Here is a 19118-nt window from a genome sequence, read left to right on the forward strand (position 1 = left end):
AGTAGGGGAAGATAAGTGCATTTTGTTGGAGTGCAGCTAAGTCCCTGCTTCACTGTTACTTGTCTCAGGCAGAGCAACGTATTGGATGCTACTAGATGGAAAGATACTAGATAGATGGGGTCCTGGTATATTAGAAATATCAAGTTCAAACAATAGATCATTTTGTAAAAATCCACCTAAGACTCTTCAGTGGGCGTTTACCCCTCATATTTGGTTTGGTTTCAACACTTAACAGATATGCCTAGTTAACTACGTTTCTGCATCAGGACAGTTGCGTACAGGAAGAATCAGCAGATATAAAAATGACAGTACATTCCATTGAAGTCAATCTGTTCTTTTAGCGATTTAGGAAAATAACTTTTTCTGCTTGAAGTAGGCATCAAATCGTGACTGGGCATAGTCCTGAAACGACAGAGATCAAATGAACAGGTGTAAACTTCAAGAAGGATCGTGTGTTTTAGAAGCACTATTTAGCCAGGTCATAGAACAAATCACTCAGCAAATAAACAGAGTGAGTGACCACTAAACACCTGCAATGTCATGTGAATGACAATCAATGTTCCAGTATGCTGAAGATCTACTGTATCCTTTCATTCTAGTGAGGTGAAGTCTATCTCACCAGGTGAAGTAAAGTCTACTCATGTACCTACCATGTAGCCAAACTCGATCTTGGATATCCTGGCTTGAATGATAGACCACAGGCCCCAGAGGAAGTGAGATGCCATGGCGAATCTGTGGGAAAATCATTCATCCCTAAATTAACTGCCAACGGACTGGCTACTTACTGTASATGTGGATACCGTAGCATTGAATAGTTCATACCAAAATCAACACTATTAGACATTTTCAAAAGTAAGCACCACATTGGTAGTGGTAAAGGTGACTTTTCCCTCTTATTATGTAAAGCTCTAGGTGGAAAAGCAATATAAATCCAATCAATTATGATTATTATTACAAAACAGAGCACATATTGTAGAATCCTTTAAAGATTTAAAATATATATATATATATTTGATTTATGAGTGAACTGTCCTTTTTGGATTCATCTGTGGTAGAAGTCTGTGTCCTACCGATTGGCTTCGACCAGCAAGTCCTGCTCTATACGAGCTTGGTCCTCGTGCATGGTGCTCTCTGAATAGCCTCCCGTCTCCACCAGGTAGTTACGGATGAAATGCAACTGCAGTGATAAACACACTCGCTCAGAGATGAGGGACGCCACATAGACTTAATCTATAAATGGAATTCCCTGGCTTGTATCAATAACTTAAAAATAATGCATTTGCAATTGTGTCATTGTATTAGACCAGCTGACTTCATGAGTTCTGGAAATGTGCATGCATAGTTTTGTTTCAACTAGATAATGTGGTCAGAAAAATAGTTCTACAAGACTGGACAGACATACATTATGTCTGAGGACATACACATTACACATGACGTATTCTCAGTATGCGAAAACAGAATGTTTTATAGTATGTGAATTTTCTAAAATCGAGTATGGTTTAAATGCCAGGATGATATACTAATTTGCTCTTCATCTGGTAAAGTTTGATGCACACTTTTCCACAATGCATTGGAAGAGGTGGGCTGCGAGTGATAGACCTTAGTTATCTTTATTTAGCCAAAAAACAAATCTATGCTACTTAATTAGGAAGATGCCGAATAGCAAAGCTTCTGCGGTTGTGTTCAAATGAAGTTGTTTTTGTTCTCCTGAAAACGATCACAGATTTTTCATCGTAGGTTACATCTTTGAAAAAACATTAATTTTTTACCCAAAGTGGATTTCTGTTTTCTCATTAAAAAAGTGTTTATTTTTCTCTTTGCCTTCGTTAAAGCTTTTAAACTAAATGCAAAACCATATTTTGATTTCTGAATGTGTTGGCACGGGGACTAAGGATTTGGCTGCGTTGTTGATGTCATGTTAAATCAGGCCTTTTGATTTGAACATTGATTTGAACCCATTTAATTAATGGATCAAGCCTTGGCAATCATTCTGATCCCAATAATCAGTGCTTTAGTTTATTATGTTGATGTCCAGTGGTTCTGAATTAGCGATTCACCCGACCGTCCACGTTTTTCTGCGCCTTTTGATTTGAACATTTAAAAAGTTTGTGTGTGTACTAAGCAATTCTATTTATATATGTTACAGCCCTTTGGTTTCACTAATAAATCATGTTGAAATGGAACCAAATGATCGGTTTCTGTCTTCGGTTATTGGATAGATGGGCTATGGTATAGGTTGAACGTGATGCCAATAACCAGCCTGGGTAGGAATATAACTCTTCCTATTCTATTCAGAGAATAGAACAATGCATTGAATTTGGAAATGAGCTATTATCAGACTGGTTAATGCGATGCATGTCTGTCGAATTTGGAAAAATCCACCCGCACTCTGCCCTACCGCACCCACTCAACCAGTCACCAGCCAATATTGCGTTACGACCATGGCATACTGCATACTTTTTACTAAACAGTACGTGCTAAATAGTATGCAACGACGAGTGCATAGTATGCAGTTTAAGTATGTAGTACGCTAGCATGGGTATTCGGACACAACCACTGTGTTTGCATAGATATGTTAGAGGGCATTTTGATATAGGTGTGGTAGAGGTTGTAGTCACCTGTTGTTCTCTGCTGGGGTAGTTGTCAGGTGTACACTTGTAGAAGGGCCACTTGTTGTATGTGTAGTCATAGCACCACTCACAGAAGTGGTTCCCAAAGTCAAAACCCCTAAACAAACAAACACATTGCAGCACAATCTAAGATGACAATCAAAGAAATTGAGACAATCGCCACTACATATGGATAATATAATACTTAGATCTGTCCCTTTTACTCGTAGAGACATACAGTTGAAGTCTAAAGTTTACATACATCTTAGCCAAATAGATTTAAACTCAGTTTTTCACAATTCCTGACATTTAATCCAAGTAAAAATCCCGTCTTAGGTCAGTTAGGAACACCACTTTATTTTAAGAACGTGAAATGTCAGAATAATAGTAGAGAGAATGATTTATTTCAGCTTTTATTTCTTTTATCACATTCCCAGTGGGTCAGAAGTTTACATACACTCAATTAGTATTTGGTAGCATTGCCTTTAAATTGTTTAACTTGGGTCAAATGTTTCGGGTAGCCTTCCACAAGCTTCCCACAATACGTTGGGTGAATTTTGGCCCATTCCTCCTGACAGAGCTGGTGTAACTGAGTCAAGTTTGTAGGCCTCCTCGCTCACACATGCTTTTTCAGTTCGGCCCACAAATTTTCTATAGAATTGAGGTCAGGGCTTTGTGATGGCCACTCCAATACCTTGACTTTGTTGTCCTTAAGCCATTTTGCCACAACTTTGGAAGTATGCTTGGGGTCATTGTCCATTTGGAAGACCCATTTGTGACCAAGCTTTAACTTCCTGACTGATGTCTTGATGTTGCTTCAATATATCCACATAATTTCCCTCCCTCTTGATGCCACCTATTTTGTGAAGTGTACCAGTTCCTCCTGCAGCAAAGCACCCCCACAACATGATGCTGCCACCCCCAGGCTTCACACGGTTGGGATGGTGTTCTTCGGCTTGCAAGCATCCCCCTTTCTCCTCCAAACATAACGATGGTCATTATAGCCAAACAGTTCTATTTTTGTTTCATCAGACCAGAGGACATTTCTCCAAAAAGTACGATCTTTGTCCCCATGTGCAGTTGCAAACCTTAGTCTGGCTTTCTTATGGCGGTTTTGTAGCAGTGGCTTCTTCCTTGCTGAGCGGCCTTTCAGGTTATGTCGATATAGGACTTGTTTTACTGTGGATATAGATAATTTTGTACCTGTTTCCTCCAGCATCTTCACAAGGTCCTTTGCTGTTGTTCTGGGATTGATTTTCACTTTTTGCACCAAAGTACGTTCATCTCTAGGAGACAGAACACGTCTCCTTCCTGAGCAGTATGACGGCTGCGTGGTCCCATTGTGTTTATCCTTGCGTACTATTGTTTGTACAGATGAACCCGGTACCTTCCGGCGTTTGGAATTTTTTGTTGTTGTTGAGGTCTTGGCTGATTTCTTTTGACTTTCCCATGATGTCAAGCAAAGAGGCACTGAGTTTGAAGGTAGGCCTTGAAATACATCCACAGGTAGACCTCCAATTGACTCAAATTATGTCAATTAGCCTAGCAGAAGCTTCTAAAGCCATGACATAATTTGCTGGAATTTTCCAAGCTGTTTAAAAGGTCAAAAGGTCACAGTCAACTTAGTGTATGTAAACTTCTGACCCACTGGAATTGTGATACAGTGAATTGTAAGTGAAATAATCTGTCTGTAAACAATTGTTGGAAAAATGACTTGTGTCATACACAAAGTAGATGTCCTAACCGACTTGCCAAAACTATAGTTTGTTAACAAGAAATTTGTGGAGTGGTTGAAAAACGAGTTTTAATGACACCAATCCTAAGTATGTAAACTTCCGACTTCAACTGTACCTTAATCAATGCTGTTACCGTTAAGCTGTGTGTGCCTTTGATTGGTGGCAGGTAGCCTAGTGGTTAAAAGCGTTGGGCTAGTAACCGAAAGGTCGCTGGTTTGAATCCCGGAGCCGACTAGGTGAAAAATCTGATGTGTCCTTGAGCAAGGCACTTAACCCTAATTGCTCCAGTAAGTTTAATTGGATAAGCGCATCTGCTAAATGACTAAACTGTAAATGTAATTGATGTACACTATATGGGGCTATAAGCATTCCTATGTAGTTGTAGCTGAGAGTGTGTGGTCATAACTAAAACTACAGGTGTAAGGGTTGAGTGTGTATGTACACAAAAGGCCTTTACCTGTAGTTGTAGCTGCTGTACTCAAAGTCTATGAGCATCAGTTTCCCAGTGGAGATGCGGTCTCTGTCCTCCAGCATCAAAATATTACCTGAGGACGAGAGACAGGAGGTTACAACACTCCCACTTCCTCCTCAAGAGTTAAATATGACTGTACATTCAGTGTGTCCTGATGTGCACTTCAGGAGTCAACTGCATGTATAGGCAATCTACGGCCACCACCTGTACCATCTACTCTATTGGTTTGCACCTGCCGGAGGGTGTTGCGTACGAATGTGTTCAGTCTCTAAAAATAGATACCCTCCACCCCTTCTTTCTCCAACTTATGTAATATCCTATCCTTTCAGGAAGTGACGGACATCCACTGTTGAGCCAGGGGGAGGGTCAAGCAGCCCAAATTAGAGGTAAATATGGTTAGAGGGGAGCGAGGGAGATGGGTAGAGAGAGTGAAGGGAAGAGAGCACAAAGATAGACCTTTACCTTCTTGCACATCATTATGACAGAACACCACTGGAGATGGGGTCGCTGACAACAACACTCTGTCAGAGAGGGAGAGAACATGACATTAATGTATTATGTACACACTTCAACTTTCAGTGAACTTTAAGCGGCAGAGGTTATGGTACATGTCAACAGCTCATAGGTTATCACTCTGTACAATATCAAAAAATATATGTTTTATTGTAGACAAAGACAGACTACGGAATTACACAACACACTATTTGGTAGACCCGATTACTCCCTTCACGATTTCAAGTGCACGATCATGACGGTAGAGTAGTTATGGGAAGCATTGAGTACTGGACACCATGGCATAGCAACTATTTAGTTGGATTGTGCAATAATGGCATGTCATGCATGCCTCTGACTCTCCAAGGGTAGCTCAATAGGAAATGAACTGAGCAAAAGTGAAATACGTGATTGTGATATTTGTGATTGATTGAGCAGCCATGTTCAGATATGTTGATCTATGCTCCTGATATAGTCACAGGTAGATATACAGAAGAGTCTCAACCACCCTAACATTAGCCAACCGTGGCAGTGGCTGTAGGTGTAGATGCAGTGCCATCCAGTGACAAATGTGTTGCTGTTTTGGCTCTGTTCTCCAGCACTTTGGATTTGAAATGATACAATGACTATGAGGTTATAGTACAGACAGATTTAATTTTAGAGAGTTTAATCCATTTAGATATTACAGCACTTTTTGTACATAGTCCCTCATTTTAGGGGACCAAAAGTATTAGGAGAAATTCACTTATGTAGGTATTAAAGTAGGCAAAAGTTCAGTATTTAGTCCCATATTCCTAGCACGCAAAGACTACATCAAGTTTGTGACTCTAAAAACTTGTTGGATGCATTTGCTGTTTGTTTTGGTTGCGTTTGAGATTATTTTGTGCCCAATAGATAAGAAATGGTAAATAATGTATTGTGTCATGTATTGAAATCACTTTTATTGTAAATAAGAATAGAATATGTTTCTAAACACTTCTACTTTAATGTGGATGCTACCATGATTACAGATAGTCCTGAATGAGTGATGAGTGAGGATGCTAACCTCTCACCATTACAATAACAGAGGAGGTTAGCATTTTTTGGGGGGGGTATAATATTTGTAAATAATGTATCATTTCAAATCAAAAGTGCTGGAGTACAGAGCCAAAACAACAACAAATTGTCACTGACTCAATAATTACTGAGGGCACTGTATGTGGTAACACTTTCAGTAACTCTACAACTATTACAAAGCAATTCGTAGCTAGTACATTGGACATTTAGATACACCACTAATGACATAACAAAGCTGTACAGATGTGTATATGATTGGTCCAGGTTGCTGTTAAGCATGTGATAATGTGACTGATCGCTTGAATGCACCTTGACGTAGTAGAAAACTATATGAATGTGAGCTATCATTATTATTAGAGCAGGTGACCTTGAGGTGTGTAGAGGACTGGCTACCAGACAGTAAGGGCACACCATAGACTTAGATAGACATCTCTAGTACCCAAAAACACATTTGAGCATGGGCAGTGGCGAAGCATCATTGAGTTTCAACATTTTGAAGTAGTTAACTCAGTGGGACTTCCTATGGGTTACGGAAGGTTCAAATAATTCCATCCAAGTCATTAGGAAGGATCAGCCAATGAATTATACTTGCGAGCAAACATTCCATAAACAGCAAGCGGCAATAATCACCAATCTTTGCTTTATACCTGTTCAAACAACACACTCTGGAGAGGTATACTACAAAGCAATCTACTCAGGCTTTTATAAAGCTATCCAGCTTCAGTTAGCTTCACATTCCAGGTCAAGCTTCATCCGTACTACGACGGTGAATATCGCTCGTCCGGTTGCCGCTAACTCTAGCAGGCTTGTAACTGTGCATGCATCTCGCACATGGCTTGTGAAAGGCCGGACTCTTCATTGAGACAATGCTGAAACGTGAATCCTTGGGCGACTCAGTGCCACATTTTCATTTGTGCCGATATCAAAATAAAGAAACATTATCTTGCAAAATCAGCAGGCTATAGTGTGAAATAGGCCTTTATGTGCCGTCTTTATTTATTGTTAATGCCGGCTTTAGTGTGCTTATTAATGCATGACCATTTTCCCACTCCTATTGCTCCATCTATCTGTGGAACAGCTTGACGTGTTGTGGTCATAGACATATAATCCATAGAAGGGTTTTGGAACCTTAATTTGACCGTTAAACTCATGGGTAGGCTAGCAAAGGCTGCCCGTCTTGACTTGAATGGGAACTGCCATCTATGAGATATATATATACACTGCTCAAAAAAATAAAAGGAACACTAAAATAACACATCCTAGATCTGAATGAATGAAATATTCACATAGTTGAATGTGCTGACAACAAAATCACACAAAAATGATCAATGGAAATCAAATTTATCAACCCATGGAGGTCTGGATTTGGAGTCACACTCAAAATTAAAGTGGAAAACCACACTACAGGCTGATCCAACTTTGATGTAATGTCCTTAGAACAAGTCAAAATGAGGCTCAGTAGTGTGTGTGGCCTCCACGTGCCTGTATGACCTCCCTACAACGCCTGGGCATGCTCCTGATGAGGTGGCGGATGGTCTCCTGAGGGATCTCCTCCCAGACCTGGACTAAAGCATCCGCCAACTCCTGGACAGTCTGTGGAGCAACGTGGCGTTGGTGGATGGAGCGAGACATGATGTCCCAGATGTGCTCAATTGGATTCAGGTCTGGGGAACGGGCGGGCCAGGCCATAGCATCAATGCGCTTCCTCTTGCAGGAACTGCTGACACACTCCAGCCACATGAGGTCTAGCATTGTCTTGCATTTGGAGGAACCCAGGGCCAACCGCACCAGCATATGGTCTCACAAGGGGTCTGAGGATCTCATCTCGTACCTAATGGCAGTCAGGCTACCTCTGGCGAGCACATGGAGGGCTGTGCGGCCCCCCAAAGAAATGCCACCCCACACCATGACTGACCCACCGCCAAACCGGTCATGCTGGAGGAATGTTGCAGCAGCAGAACGTTCTCCACGGCGTCTCCAGACTCTGTCACGTCTGTCACATGCGCGTGTGAACCTGCTTTCATCTGTGAAGAGCACAGGGCGCCAGTGGCGAATTTGCCAATCTTGGTGTTCTCTGGCAAATGCCAAACGTCCTGCACGGTGTTGGGCTGTAAGCACAACCCCCACCTGTGGACGTCGGCCCTCATACCACCCTCATGGAGTCTGTTTCTGACCGTTTGAGCAGACACATGCACATTTGTGGCCTGCTGGAGGTCATTTTGCAGGGCTCTGGCAGTGCTCTCCTTGCACAAAAGCGGAGGTAGCGGTCCTGCTGCTGGGTTGTGCCCTCCTACGGCCTCCTCCACGTCTCCTGATGTACTGGCCTGTCTCCTGGTAGCGCCTCCATGCTCTGGACACTATGCTGACAGACACAGCAAACCTTCTTGCCACAGCTCGCATTGATGTGCCATCCTGGATGAGCTGCACTACCTGAGCCACTTGTGTGGGTTGTAGACTCCGTCTCATGCTACCACTAGAGTGAAAGCACCGCCAGCATTCAAAAGTGACCAAAACATCAGCCAGGAAGCATAGGAACTGAGAAGTGGTCTTGTGTCACCACCTGCAGAACCACTCCTTTATTGGGGGTGTCTTGCTAATTGCCTATAAATTTCCACCTTTTGTCTATTCCATTTGCACAACAGCATGTGAAATTTATTGTCAATCAGTGTTGCTTCCTAAGTGGACAGTTTGATTTCAGAGAAGTGTGATTGACTTGGAGTTACAGTGTGTTGTTTAAGTGTTCCCTTTATTTTTTTGAGCAGTGTATATATGTCTGTTTAGTTCAGGCTGTCAGTTTGCCTTTTGCAAATGGCTAAATACAATCACGAGAAAAACWTACAGTTTGGAAAGCAAAGGCTATCATTACTAAATGTGATGTGATTTTTTATTATATTAGTCAAATGTTTGATCAGTTGTCTTCCTCAAATGAAGGGGATGATGACAATCTTTGCCAGAGGGAGGGTATCTGATTTCATTAGTCCTCAACTTGTGGCTCATTCAGGATAAAATGGGAGTTAGACCTGAGTTAGCCTGCCCATAGCAGGTTAGTTTTGAAGGATTCGTTGCCATAGAAATGTACCTGGCTAAAAGGTGAGCCATTTCGTATGACCGGTTATCTTGAGTTGAACTCAGAGTTGACCAATGTTACCTCACTAACTCCTCAAACCTGGTACATGGTATACCCCTCAGGTGGCAGTATGCACCCTTTCAGTTTGTTACCAACTCATAGTAGTAGAAGAAAACGTACTACTTCAAAATGGAGATGGCCTCAATGGCACTGCCCATGCTCTCACAGACGCATAATAGGCCAAATACAAAGTTGCGTCCTTCTCTAACTATCTCTATGGGGCACACACTGCTGGTCTGGGTGTGTGTGGTGTCACAGGAAGCTAAAGTCCAACAGTCTCCTGATAGGGCAGTGTCAGAGAAAGGCACTGGGGGAGAGGTCAACTTTCTAACTGGCTGCAGAGAGAGAACACCACATACTTATTAGAGAGTAACATGTTTGTGGACGTGAAAGAGTTTGCTCATGTATATGATGTGTGTGTGTGTATTTGTGTGCGGTTGAGTAAGGTCCATTGTGACATGGATCTACCAACTCTCCCGCCTTCCCTAAACATTCCTGTTTTCCCCCCTTTTAGCTCCCCTGCCATAGCATTACTTTCCCCGGCCACTCCCACCTCCTCTCCTCCCATAGCCTTGCCATTCCCAGACATCTCCCTTGCCAGATCATTGTCCTTTCCAGCCATTCCCTTCCCCAGCATCTCCTGACTCACCGGAGACTCTCCAGCTCTGCCGGGAGGTCGTACTTAATCAACTTGTTGTATTTCTTGACGTGAGCCTCCCGGGCAAACTTTAAGTTCATCACCTGATCCATGTACCTGAGACAACACCAGACAGAGCATTATTGAGTATTGTGGAAAACATCTGATGAAAAGTACTACCTGCAAAGTTACCTCAAATTCAAATCAATACATATTTTTACAGTACTCCTTAGTCAATACTTGGTGTAGGCTTTGACTTGGAGAGAGCAGTCCCATCCTATCCTCACCTGCCAATGGTCCCGAACAGCCACTTGGGTTCCTTGTTAAAGGGCATGACCATCCTATGGAAGCGGGCCATCTTTGAGGCGATCTCAGCGGACAGTTCCGGAACAAAGAGCTGCTCTGTACGCAGACGGTTGCTCTGGGAGATAAGCACAAAGATACAGGACTTTACACTCATATTCACTTAAAATGTATGGGACTTTTCTGTAACATCTGCCCAAAAGTCTGGACCTTTATGTAAAAGGTGCACTCGCCAGTCATAAATCCCAGCGCCGGTTGTCCCTCCTCAATCACTACAAAGATGCTAACTTAAAACTATCAATTGAGATATCTGTTATTGTCAACCTGTATGTTGAGTTCGAGATTTGAGTTTGAGAAACATTTTTATGAACACACATGACAAGTGCGTATGTCTGTTTGTATATTCAAGTAATTATAAATAAATACATTATTATGGTGGGAGATCAGCTTTAATATTGCAGATAGATTGTAGCTTCCAATGTATGCATCATTTCCAATCCCCCATATATTTTTTCAAAAAACACACACAAAATATATACAGTGCTAACAGAAAGAATTCAGACCCCTTCCCCTTTTCCAAATGTTGTTACATTACAGCATTATTCTACAATGGATTAAATATAAATACACCTTATGGAACAGCGGGGACTGTGAAACAACAAACATAGGCAGACACATGCTTACACACAGTAACATATGTACTATACACACACGTACACGTGGATTTTGTATTGTAGATATGTGGTAGTGATGGAGTAGGGCCCTGAGAGCACACAGTGTTTGTGAAATCTGAATATATTGTAATGTTTTTCKAATAAATGTTGCTGCCCTGGCAGCAGCTAATGGGGATCCATAATAAATACATAACTTTAAACCATTGTATGAGATTCTCCAAAATTGAAATATTCTAGGCATTTATATAAATTCCAGTTGTACTTTATTAAAAGCCTTTTCAAAGTTTCACAGTCAGTTATGAATGTGTGCCTACCTAACACACAGCAAAAGTTGCAAGGTCTGGATATTACAATATTTCCATAGATTTTATTATTCTTGTGTGTGTGTGTGTGTGTGTGTGTGTGTGTGTGTGTGTACCGGCAGGTACTGTTCCAGGCGTCCCTCAGGGAAGATTCCATAGAGCCGTGGCCCCAGGGCTCTCTCCGCCAGGATGGCAAACATCACACTCTCCAAGACCAGAGAATCCACTCCCTGTTCACACACACACGAGATGAGTCAGAGACCATTGAAGCATTTCATAGGTTGCTGATGAGGACTGAAGATGTTCTGTTCAGGGACTGTGTAATATTGAGTACATAACAGTAATCTGTATGTTTGATGTAAGGTCTAGCCTATGCCATGTCTTTCTGTCATGAATCCTTCCCTATCGCAGTGCATTTTTTGTACATAAAGCAAATATGAGAAAATCAGACAATAGGCTTATCTATCCATCTGTCAGTTCTACATGACTAATCTCAACACAGGAATTATCATCCTGTGTAGATCTACAATGTACATATTGTATGTGGAATGTGGCAATGCTTAGCTCATGTGGTGTAGCAATGCTTAGCCCATGTAGCTCAATTGGTAGAGCATTGCACTTGCAACGCCAGAATAGTCGGTTTGATTCCCGGGATTACTCATATGTAAAATGTAAGCACATTTTTGTAGGTTAAGAATGAGCCTCAAATTTGCATCGTCAAAGTCATGAAAATGCGACCAATTAAGATATAATATATTTTTTAAACTGTTTAAATGGGTTTCCAAGTGAATTAACTTGCCGTATTTTACGGCCAAGAAGTAGCACGACGCCAAAAAGTTTAATCGGTTTCATTAGATCTAAAGACACGAACTACAAATCTTTTGACAGCTTGCTYGTCTACAATTAAACATTTGAAAAAAGTATTGGCTGACAAAGCTGTTTATTTTTTAAACGGCGTAATCTAATATTAAACACAAATGGCCTGTAACTAATGGATTCTTACCATCCTCTAAATCCCCAGCTTGAGCAGGAACACTGACATGCTATCAAAGCAGCAGGAGACGTAGTCCAAATAAGACTTTTCTAACTTTCGGCAATGTGTCTAACTTCTTGAGCGTCAAATATTTTGATGAAAGGAATCAGGTATGGCTAAATCAAAACAAATATCATTTTATATATACACACAGTGCTGTGAAAAAGTATTTGCCCCTTTCTAATTTTCTCTACTTTTGCATATTTTTGATACTGAATAACAATGGTCAAGCATGGTGGTGGTAATGTGATAGTTTGGGGATGCTTTGCTGCCTCAGGACCTGGACGACTTGCCTTAATAGAAGGAACAATGAATTCTGCTCTGTATCAAAGAATTCTACATGAGAATGTCAGGCCATCCGTCTGTGAGCTGAAGCTGAAGCGCAGCTGGGTCAGGCAGCAAGACTATGATCCAAAACACACAATCAAGTCAAGATGAAAATGCTTAAAAAGCAAAACATTTAAAGTTTTGGAATGGCCTAGTCAAAATTCCAGACCTAATCCCAATTGAGATGTTGTGGCAGTACTTGAAACGAGTAGTTCATGCTTGAAAACCCACAAGTGTCGCTGAGTTAAGACAGTTCTGCATGCAAGAGTGGGCCAAAATTCCTCCACAGCAATATGAGACTGATCAAAAACTACAGGAAGCATTTGGTTGCAGTCATTGCAACTAAAAGTGGCACAACCAGTAATGAGTGTAAGGGGGGCAATTACTTTATCACACAGGGGAATTGGGTGTTGCATAACTTTATATGCATAACTTTTAACTTTTTAACTCAGGTCCCCTTGATCTAATATTAGGTTTTGGTTGAAGATCTGATAACATCCAGCATCAAAAATCAGCAATGGGGAAAATACTTTTTCACTGCAATATATACACACACACACACACACACCTTAAATGACCACATTTTCATGAATTTGATGACATAATCTTGAAGCACATTCAAAAGAGCCAGAACATGACCCCAGAAGTATGACTTAGAATAACGTCACTTGCACATCGTATATTCTTCATCTATATATTCTAGGGTAATTGACAGGGACCTCACAATACTATTGTATTGCGATTCTATATGTATTGCGATTCGATACTGTGATTTTATTGAAATTTGATGTTCCAATACAGTGAGCTCCAAAAGTATTGGGACAGTGACACATTTGATTGTTTTGGCTCTAAGTGCAGACTGTCAGCTTTGCTTTGAGGGTATTTTTTTTACACATATCAGGTGAATCATTTAGAAATTGCAGCACTTTCTGTACATAAATCGTCCCGTCACCCCCATTTTAAGGGCCAAATTAATTGGTACAAATTCACTTGTGTATTAAAGTAGTACAGAGTTCAGTATTTGGTCCCATAGTCATAGCACGCAATGACTACATCAAGCTTGTGACGTGACGTTAGAATTTTATTGGATGCATTTGCTTTTTGTTTTGGTTGGTTATCAGATTATTTTGTGCCCAATAGAAATGAATAGTAAATAATGTATTGTGTAATTTTTATTGTAATTAATAATGTATTGTGAATAATAATGAGTGAGAAAGTTCGATGCACAAATATATCCCAAGGACATGCTAACCGCTCAACATTACAATAACACAGGAGGTTAGCATTTTGCCCATTCAAAAGGCACTTAAATATTTTGTCTTGCCCATTCACCCTATCAACGGCAGACATACACAATCCATGTCTCAGGCTTAACATTCCTTCTTTAACCCATCTCCTTTACACTGATTGAAGTCGATTTAACAGGTGACATCAATAAGGGATCATAGACTGAACATGTGAAAGCTATGTCGTAATGTTTTGTATACTCAGTGTMTATGTACAGTTAAAGTTGGAAGTTTACATACACTTAGGTTGGAGTCATTAAAACTCGTTTTTTCAACCACTCCACAAATTTCTTGTTAACAAACTATAGTTTTGGCAAGTCGGTTAGGACATCTACTTGTGCATGACAAGTAATTTTCCCACCAATTGTTTACAGACTGATTATTTCACTGTATCACAATTCCAGTGGGTCAGAAGTTTACAAACACTAAGTTGACTGTGCCTTTAAACAGCTTGGAAAATTCCAGAAGATTATGTCATGGCTTTAGAAGCTTCTGATAGGCTAATTGACATCATGATTCAATTGGAGGTGTACCTGTGGATGTATTTCAAGGCCTACCTTCAAACTCAGTGCCACTGCTTGACATCATGGGAAAATCAAAAGAAATCAGCCAAGACCTCAGAAAAAAAATTGTGGACCTCCACAAGTCAGTACAAACAATAGTACACAAGTATAAACACCATGGGACCACGCAGCCGTCATACCTCTCAGGAAGGAGACGRGTTCTGTCTCGTAGAGATGAATGTACTTTGGTGCGAAATGTAAAATCAACCTAGAACAACAGCAAAGGACCTCGTGAAGATGCTGGAGGAAACAGGTACAAAAGTATCTATACCCACAGTAAAACGAGTCCTATATCGACATAACCTGAAAGGCCGCTCAGCAAGGAAGAAGCTACTGCTCCAAAACCGCCATAAAAAAGACACTACGGTTTGCAACTGCACATGGTGACAAAGATCGTACTTTTTGGAGAAATGTCTTCTGGTCTGATGAAACAAAAATAGAACTGTTTGGCTATAATGACCATCGTTATGTTTGGAGGAGAAAGGGGGAGGCTTGCAAGCCGAAGAACACCATCCCAACCGTGAAGCACGGGGGTGGCAGCATCATGTTGTGGGAGTGCTTTGCTGCAGGAGGGACTGGTGCACTTCACAAAATAGATGGCATTGTGAGTAAGGACAATTGTGGATAGATTGAAGTAACATCTCAAGACACCAGTCAGGAAGTTAAAGCTTGGTCACAAATGGGTCTTCCAAATAGACAATGACCCCAAGCATACTTCCAAAGTTGTGGCAAAATGGCTTAAGGACAACAAAGTCAAGGTATTGGAGTGGCCATCACAAAGCCCTGACCTTAATCCTATAGAAGTGTGGGCAGAACGGAAAAGGCGTGTGCGAGCAAAGAGGCCTACAAACCTGACTCAGTTACACCAGCTCTGTCAGGAGGAATGGGACAAAATTCACCCAAATTATTGTGGGAAGCTTGTGGAAGGCTACCCGAAATGTTTGACCCAAGTTAAACAATTTAAAAGCCAATGCTACCAAATACTAATTGACTGTATGTAAACTTCTGACCCACTGCGAAAGTGATGAAAGAAATAAAAGCTTGAATTAAATCATTTTTTCGACTATTATTCTGACATTTCACATTCTTAAAATAAAAGTGGTGATCCTAACTGACCTAAAACAGGGAATTTTTCCGAGGATTAAATGTCAGGAATTGTGATAAACTGAGTTTCAATGTATTTGGCTAAGGTGCATGTAAACTTCTGACTTCAACTGTAATTGTATTCAACATTCTGGCTTGTACAGAAACTTGCCAAGTTTTTGCAATGCTTTAATTCAGACTGTGTTCCAGATAGCCAGTATCAGTATGATTTATTTATTTACTTGGCGAATCAAGGCGATTCTGATTATAAATTCCCAGTCACTTCAATGTGAACAGGCAGAGTTAAACTAAATCTAGGCTATAGCTAGACAAACTACATTAGCCATCTGGGACAATTATCGGCTTGATTTAAGGTGGCTGACCTGTAGGATGGCCCCATAGACTCGCAACAAGACCCTGCGAGGTTCATCTCCAATAGTGTGGGCATGGTCTGGCAGACTGCACATGAACAGCAGGTTGCTGAGTCCACCACTGTAGACAAACCGAGAAAGAGAAGTTGGACATTGGATTGTCACTTTCATGTGTGCTAACGTGGACGGCATGGAGCACAGTACAATACCTTATAGGATACTAATAAAGTTATGTCAGATAGTGTGGCATTATTTTTAAGTGTGTGTTTCAGAGCGAGAGAGATTATGATTTGCCTGTGTGAGAAAAAGTCCCAGATCTTTCAATCCTCATCCCAGATTACCTGACAATGCTGATCTGAAAATCTGCCTCGGGAATGCTTTTCCATGACCCGGAAAGGAAGTCTCGGCACCAGGCGAACGCTCTGCCTTTCATATCCATGTCCACCACCTCTGTCCGCCCATCCCGGTACGACTCCGCTTCAGAATCGTCATCACCATTTGCTCCACGGGGACTCGGCGCCCTGAGGTTGCTCTCATTGATGACCAGGGTGTCCCCAACCTTTTTATTATCCACGGTTGGACCAGTGTCCTCCGTCTTCAGAGTGGGAATGTATCTCAAAGTCGCCGTATTGTCAGATTTGCCAAGCGCCCCTTCGCTGTGACACTCCATCACATTTTGGCCCGACTGCATCGCTGTTTAACTTGGCTGGTTGTAGTTCAGAATGAATTGAGTCCCAACTCGCTGTCAGATTCAGTTAGCTGGCTAAATTAACTTGAATGATCAGACATAGCTAGCTAGTTAACTAACTTGCTACGAATAGCATTGCATAAAAACTGTAAATTAGGCAGCAACAGTTAGCTAACCGAACTAGCTAGTCAGTTATTTTTGTTGAAATTAGTAAACTGACGTTACAGTAGCTAGCTACATAAATAAAACGGGGATGAAAGGATACTGTATTACGTTACCAGTGGTGAGATGTCCACCTTGAAGGCTGGAGAGTAATGTCAAAGATATTTGTAACTAACCTTGTTAGTTGCTAGCTCTTATAACTGTGGTAATGTCGCCTCGGTAGATTAATGTATGCCACTCGTTAGATACTTTCTCCAGAGATACAGTACTTTATATCTCCGCTTCCTCGCTTTCTGCTCGATTTGACCAACGTCAGCGTGTCGTCAGCAACACTCAAAAAGTACTTCCGGGTCACGGAATTTCGGAAACGTTCATAATAAAAGTCTCATGTAATAGTAGAAGTTCCATTATTAATCTGTATTTATTAATGATATCTGAAAAAATGTCTAAATGTTAAACATTAAGAAATATTAAATATTGTTGAGTAATATTTTCATTACATTTGGGGTTTAAAACATGTTCCAAGGTCAAATAAATGCCCCCAATGCATACACTGTATATTATATATTGGTTTTTAGAGAGAACTTGTTTAGGTGCCGAAGTAAAAGTGGGGTTGGGATTATTCACTAGGGTCTGTAGAATCTATATATAATGTTATTTCATGGGACACGTTCTACCCCTCTTTCTATGACATATACTGACCGAAGGATTTAAGCCTTGCGGCATGGGTTGTGTATGTGTGCCATTCAGAGGGTGAATGGGCAAGACTAAAAATTGAAGTGCCTTTGAACGGGGTATGGTAGTAGGTGTCCCGCGCACTAGATTGCAACGCTAATGGGTTTTTCACGCTCAACAGTTTCCGGTGTGTATCAATAGTCCACCACCCAAAGGACATCTAGCCAACCGGCAGGCCGGTGGTTGAACACTGGTGATTGATGAAAGAGGACAAAGGAGGCAAAATGTGCAGAGCAACAGACGGGCTACAATTAGTCAACTGACAGTCCAGTACAACATTTCTGCCCATAAAATAATGCACAACTCGCCATACATTGATGTGGCATGGCAGCCGACTACCTTACAGAGTTCCACTTCGTTCAGCACAAAACAAGAAACTGCGGTTGCAGTGGGCTAAGGAACAAAAACACTGGACATTTGGAAAAACATTGCCTGGTCTGATGAATCCCGGTTCCCGCTGTTTCACTCCGATCAGAGGACTAGGGTATGGAAAAAGCACTAGTACATGCATCCATCATGCCACTTAACATCAAATATACTGATTAATTAAAACATTTTCTGGAAAACATTTTTTTAAATGCTATTATATTATGAATAGAAGCGGTGGAGTTATCAAACAACATTTTATTGGTCACATACATGGTTAGCAGATGTTATTGCGAGTGTAGCGAAATGCTTATGCCTCTATATCCAACAGTAATATCTAACAAATTCCACAACAAAACCTAATACACAATCTAGTAAAGGAATAAGAATATATAAGTAGAAAATATATGGATGAGCAGTGACAGCGGCTAAGATGCAATAGATAAAGTAATTAGATAGGATACAGTATATACATGAAATGAGTAATGCAAGATATGTAAACATTCTTAAAGTGGAATTATTAAAGTGAATAGTGTTCCATTTATTAAAGTGGCCAATGCTGTTTCCTGAAGTCCACGATCATCTCTTTTTTGTTTTGCTGACATTGAGTGAGAGGCTATTTACCTGACACCACACTCCGAGGGCTCTCATCTCCTCCCTGTAGGCTGTCTCGTCGTTGGTAATCATGCCTACTAAGCTATATGGAATTGTTTTAAGGTCATTTTTTATTTATTTATTTATTTAACCTTTATTTAACCAGGTAGGCAAATTGAGAACACGTTCTCATTTACAATTGCGACCTGGCCAAGATAAAGCAAAGCAGTTCGACACATACAACAACACATAGTTACACATGGAGTAAAACAAACATATAGTCAATAATACAGTGAAAAAAATAAGTCTATATACAATGTGAGCAAGTGAGGTGAGATAAGGGAGGTGAAGGCAAACAAATATATGTTATAAATAAAAATATTAAAAGGCCATGGAGGCGAAGTGAATACAACACAGCAAGTTAAAATAAAAAATAAAAACACTGGAATGGTTGGTTTGCAGTGGAAGAAAGCGCAAAGTAGAGACAGAAATAATGGGGCAA

General features: G+C 40.9%; 1 protein-coding gene across 3 annotated transcripts; it reads right to left on the bottom strand.

The window, feature by feature from the left end:
- On the bottom strand, positions 1-17226 carry chkb (choline kinase beta). 3 transcript variants are annotated; one of them, XM_023985712.2, is made up of 11 exons: positions 16413-17226; positions 16084-16192; positions 11525-11638; positions 10417-10550; positions 10142-10246; positions 5280-5338; positions 4803-4890; positions 2619-2727; positions 1071-1177; positions 651-732; positions 1-402 (listed from the first exon to the last, which is right to left on the bottom strand). In XM_023985712.2, exons 1-11 carry the CDS (start codon positions 16760-16762, stop codon positions 346-348), a joined length of 1314 nt encoding a protein of 437 aa, XP_023841480.1. In that variant the 5' UTR covers positions 16763-17226; the 3' UTR covers positions 1-345. The 3 variants fall into 3 exon arrangements, with proteins under 3 accessions (XP_023841480.1, XP_023841481.1, XP_023841482.1); XM_023985713.2 differs by lacking the exon at positions 11525-11638; XM_023985714.2 differs by lacking the exon at positions 1071-1177.
- Between the last annotated feature and the right edge of the window lie 1892 nt (positions 17227-19118).

This window comes from Salvelinus sp. IW2-2015, linkage group LG4q.1:29 (genome assembly GCF_002910315.2).
Source record: "Salvelinus sp. IW2-2015 linkage group LG4q.1:29, ASM291031v2, whole genome shotgun sequence".
Taxonomy (NCBI): Eukaryota; Metazoa; Chordata; class Actinopteri; order Salmoniformes; family Salmonidae; genus Salvelinus; species Salvelinus sp. IW2-2015.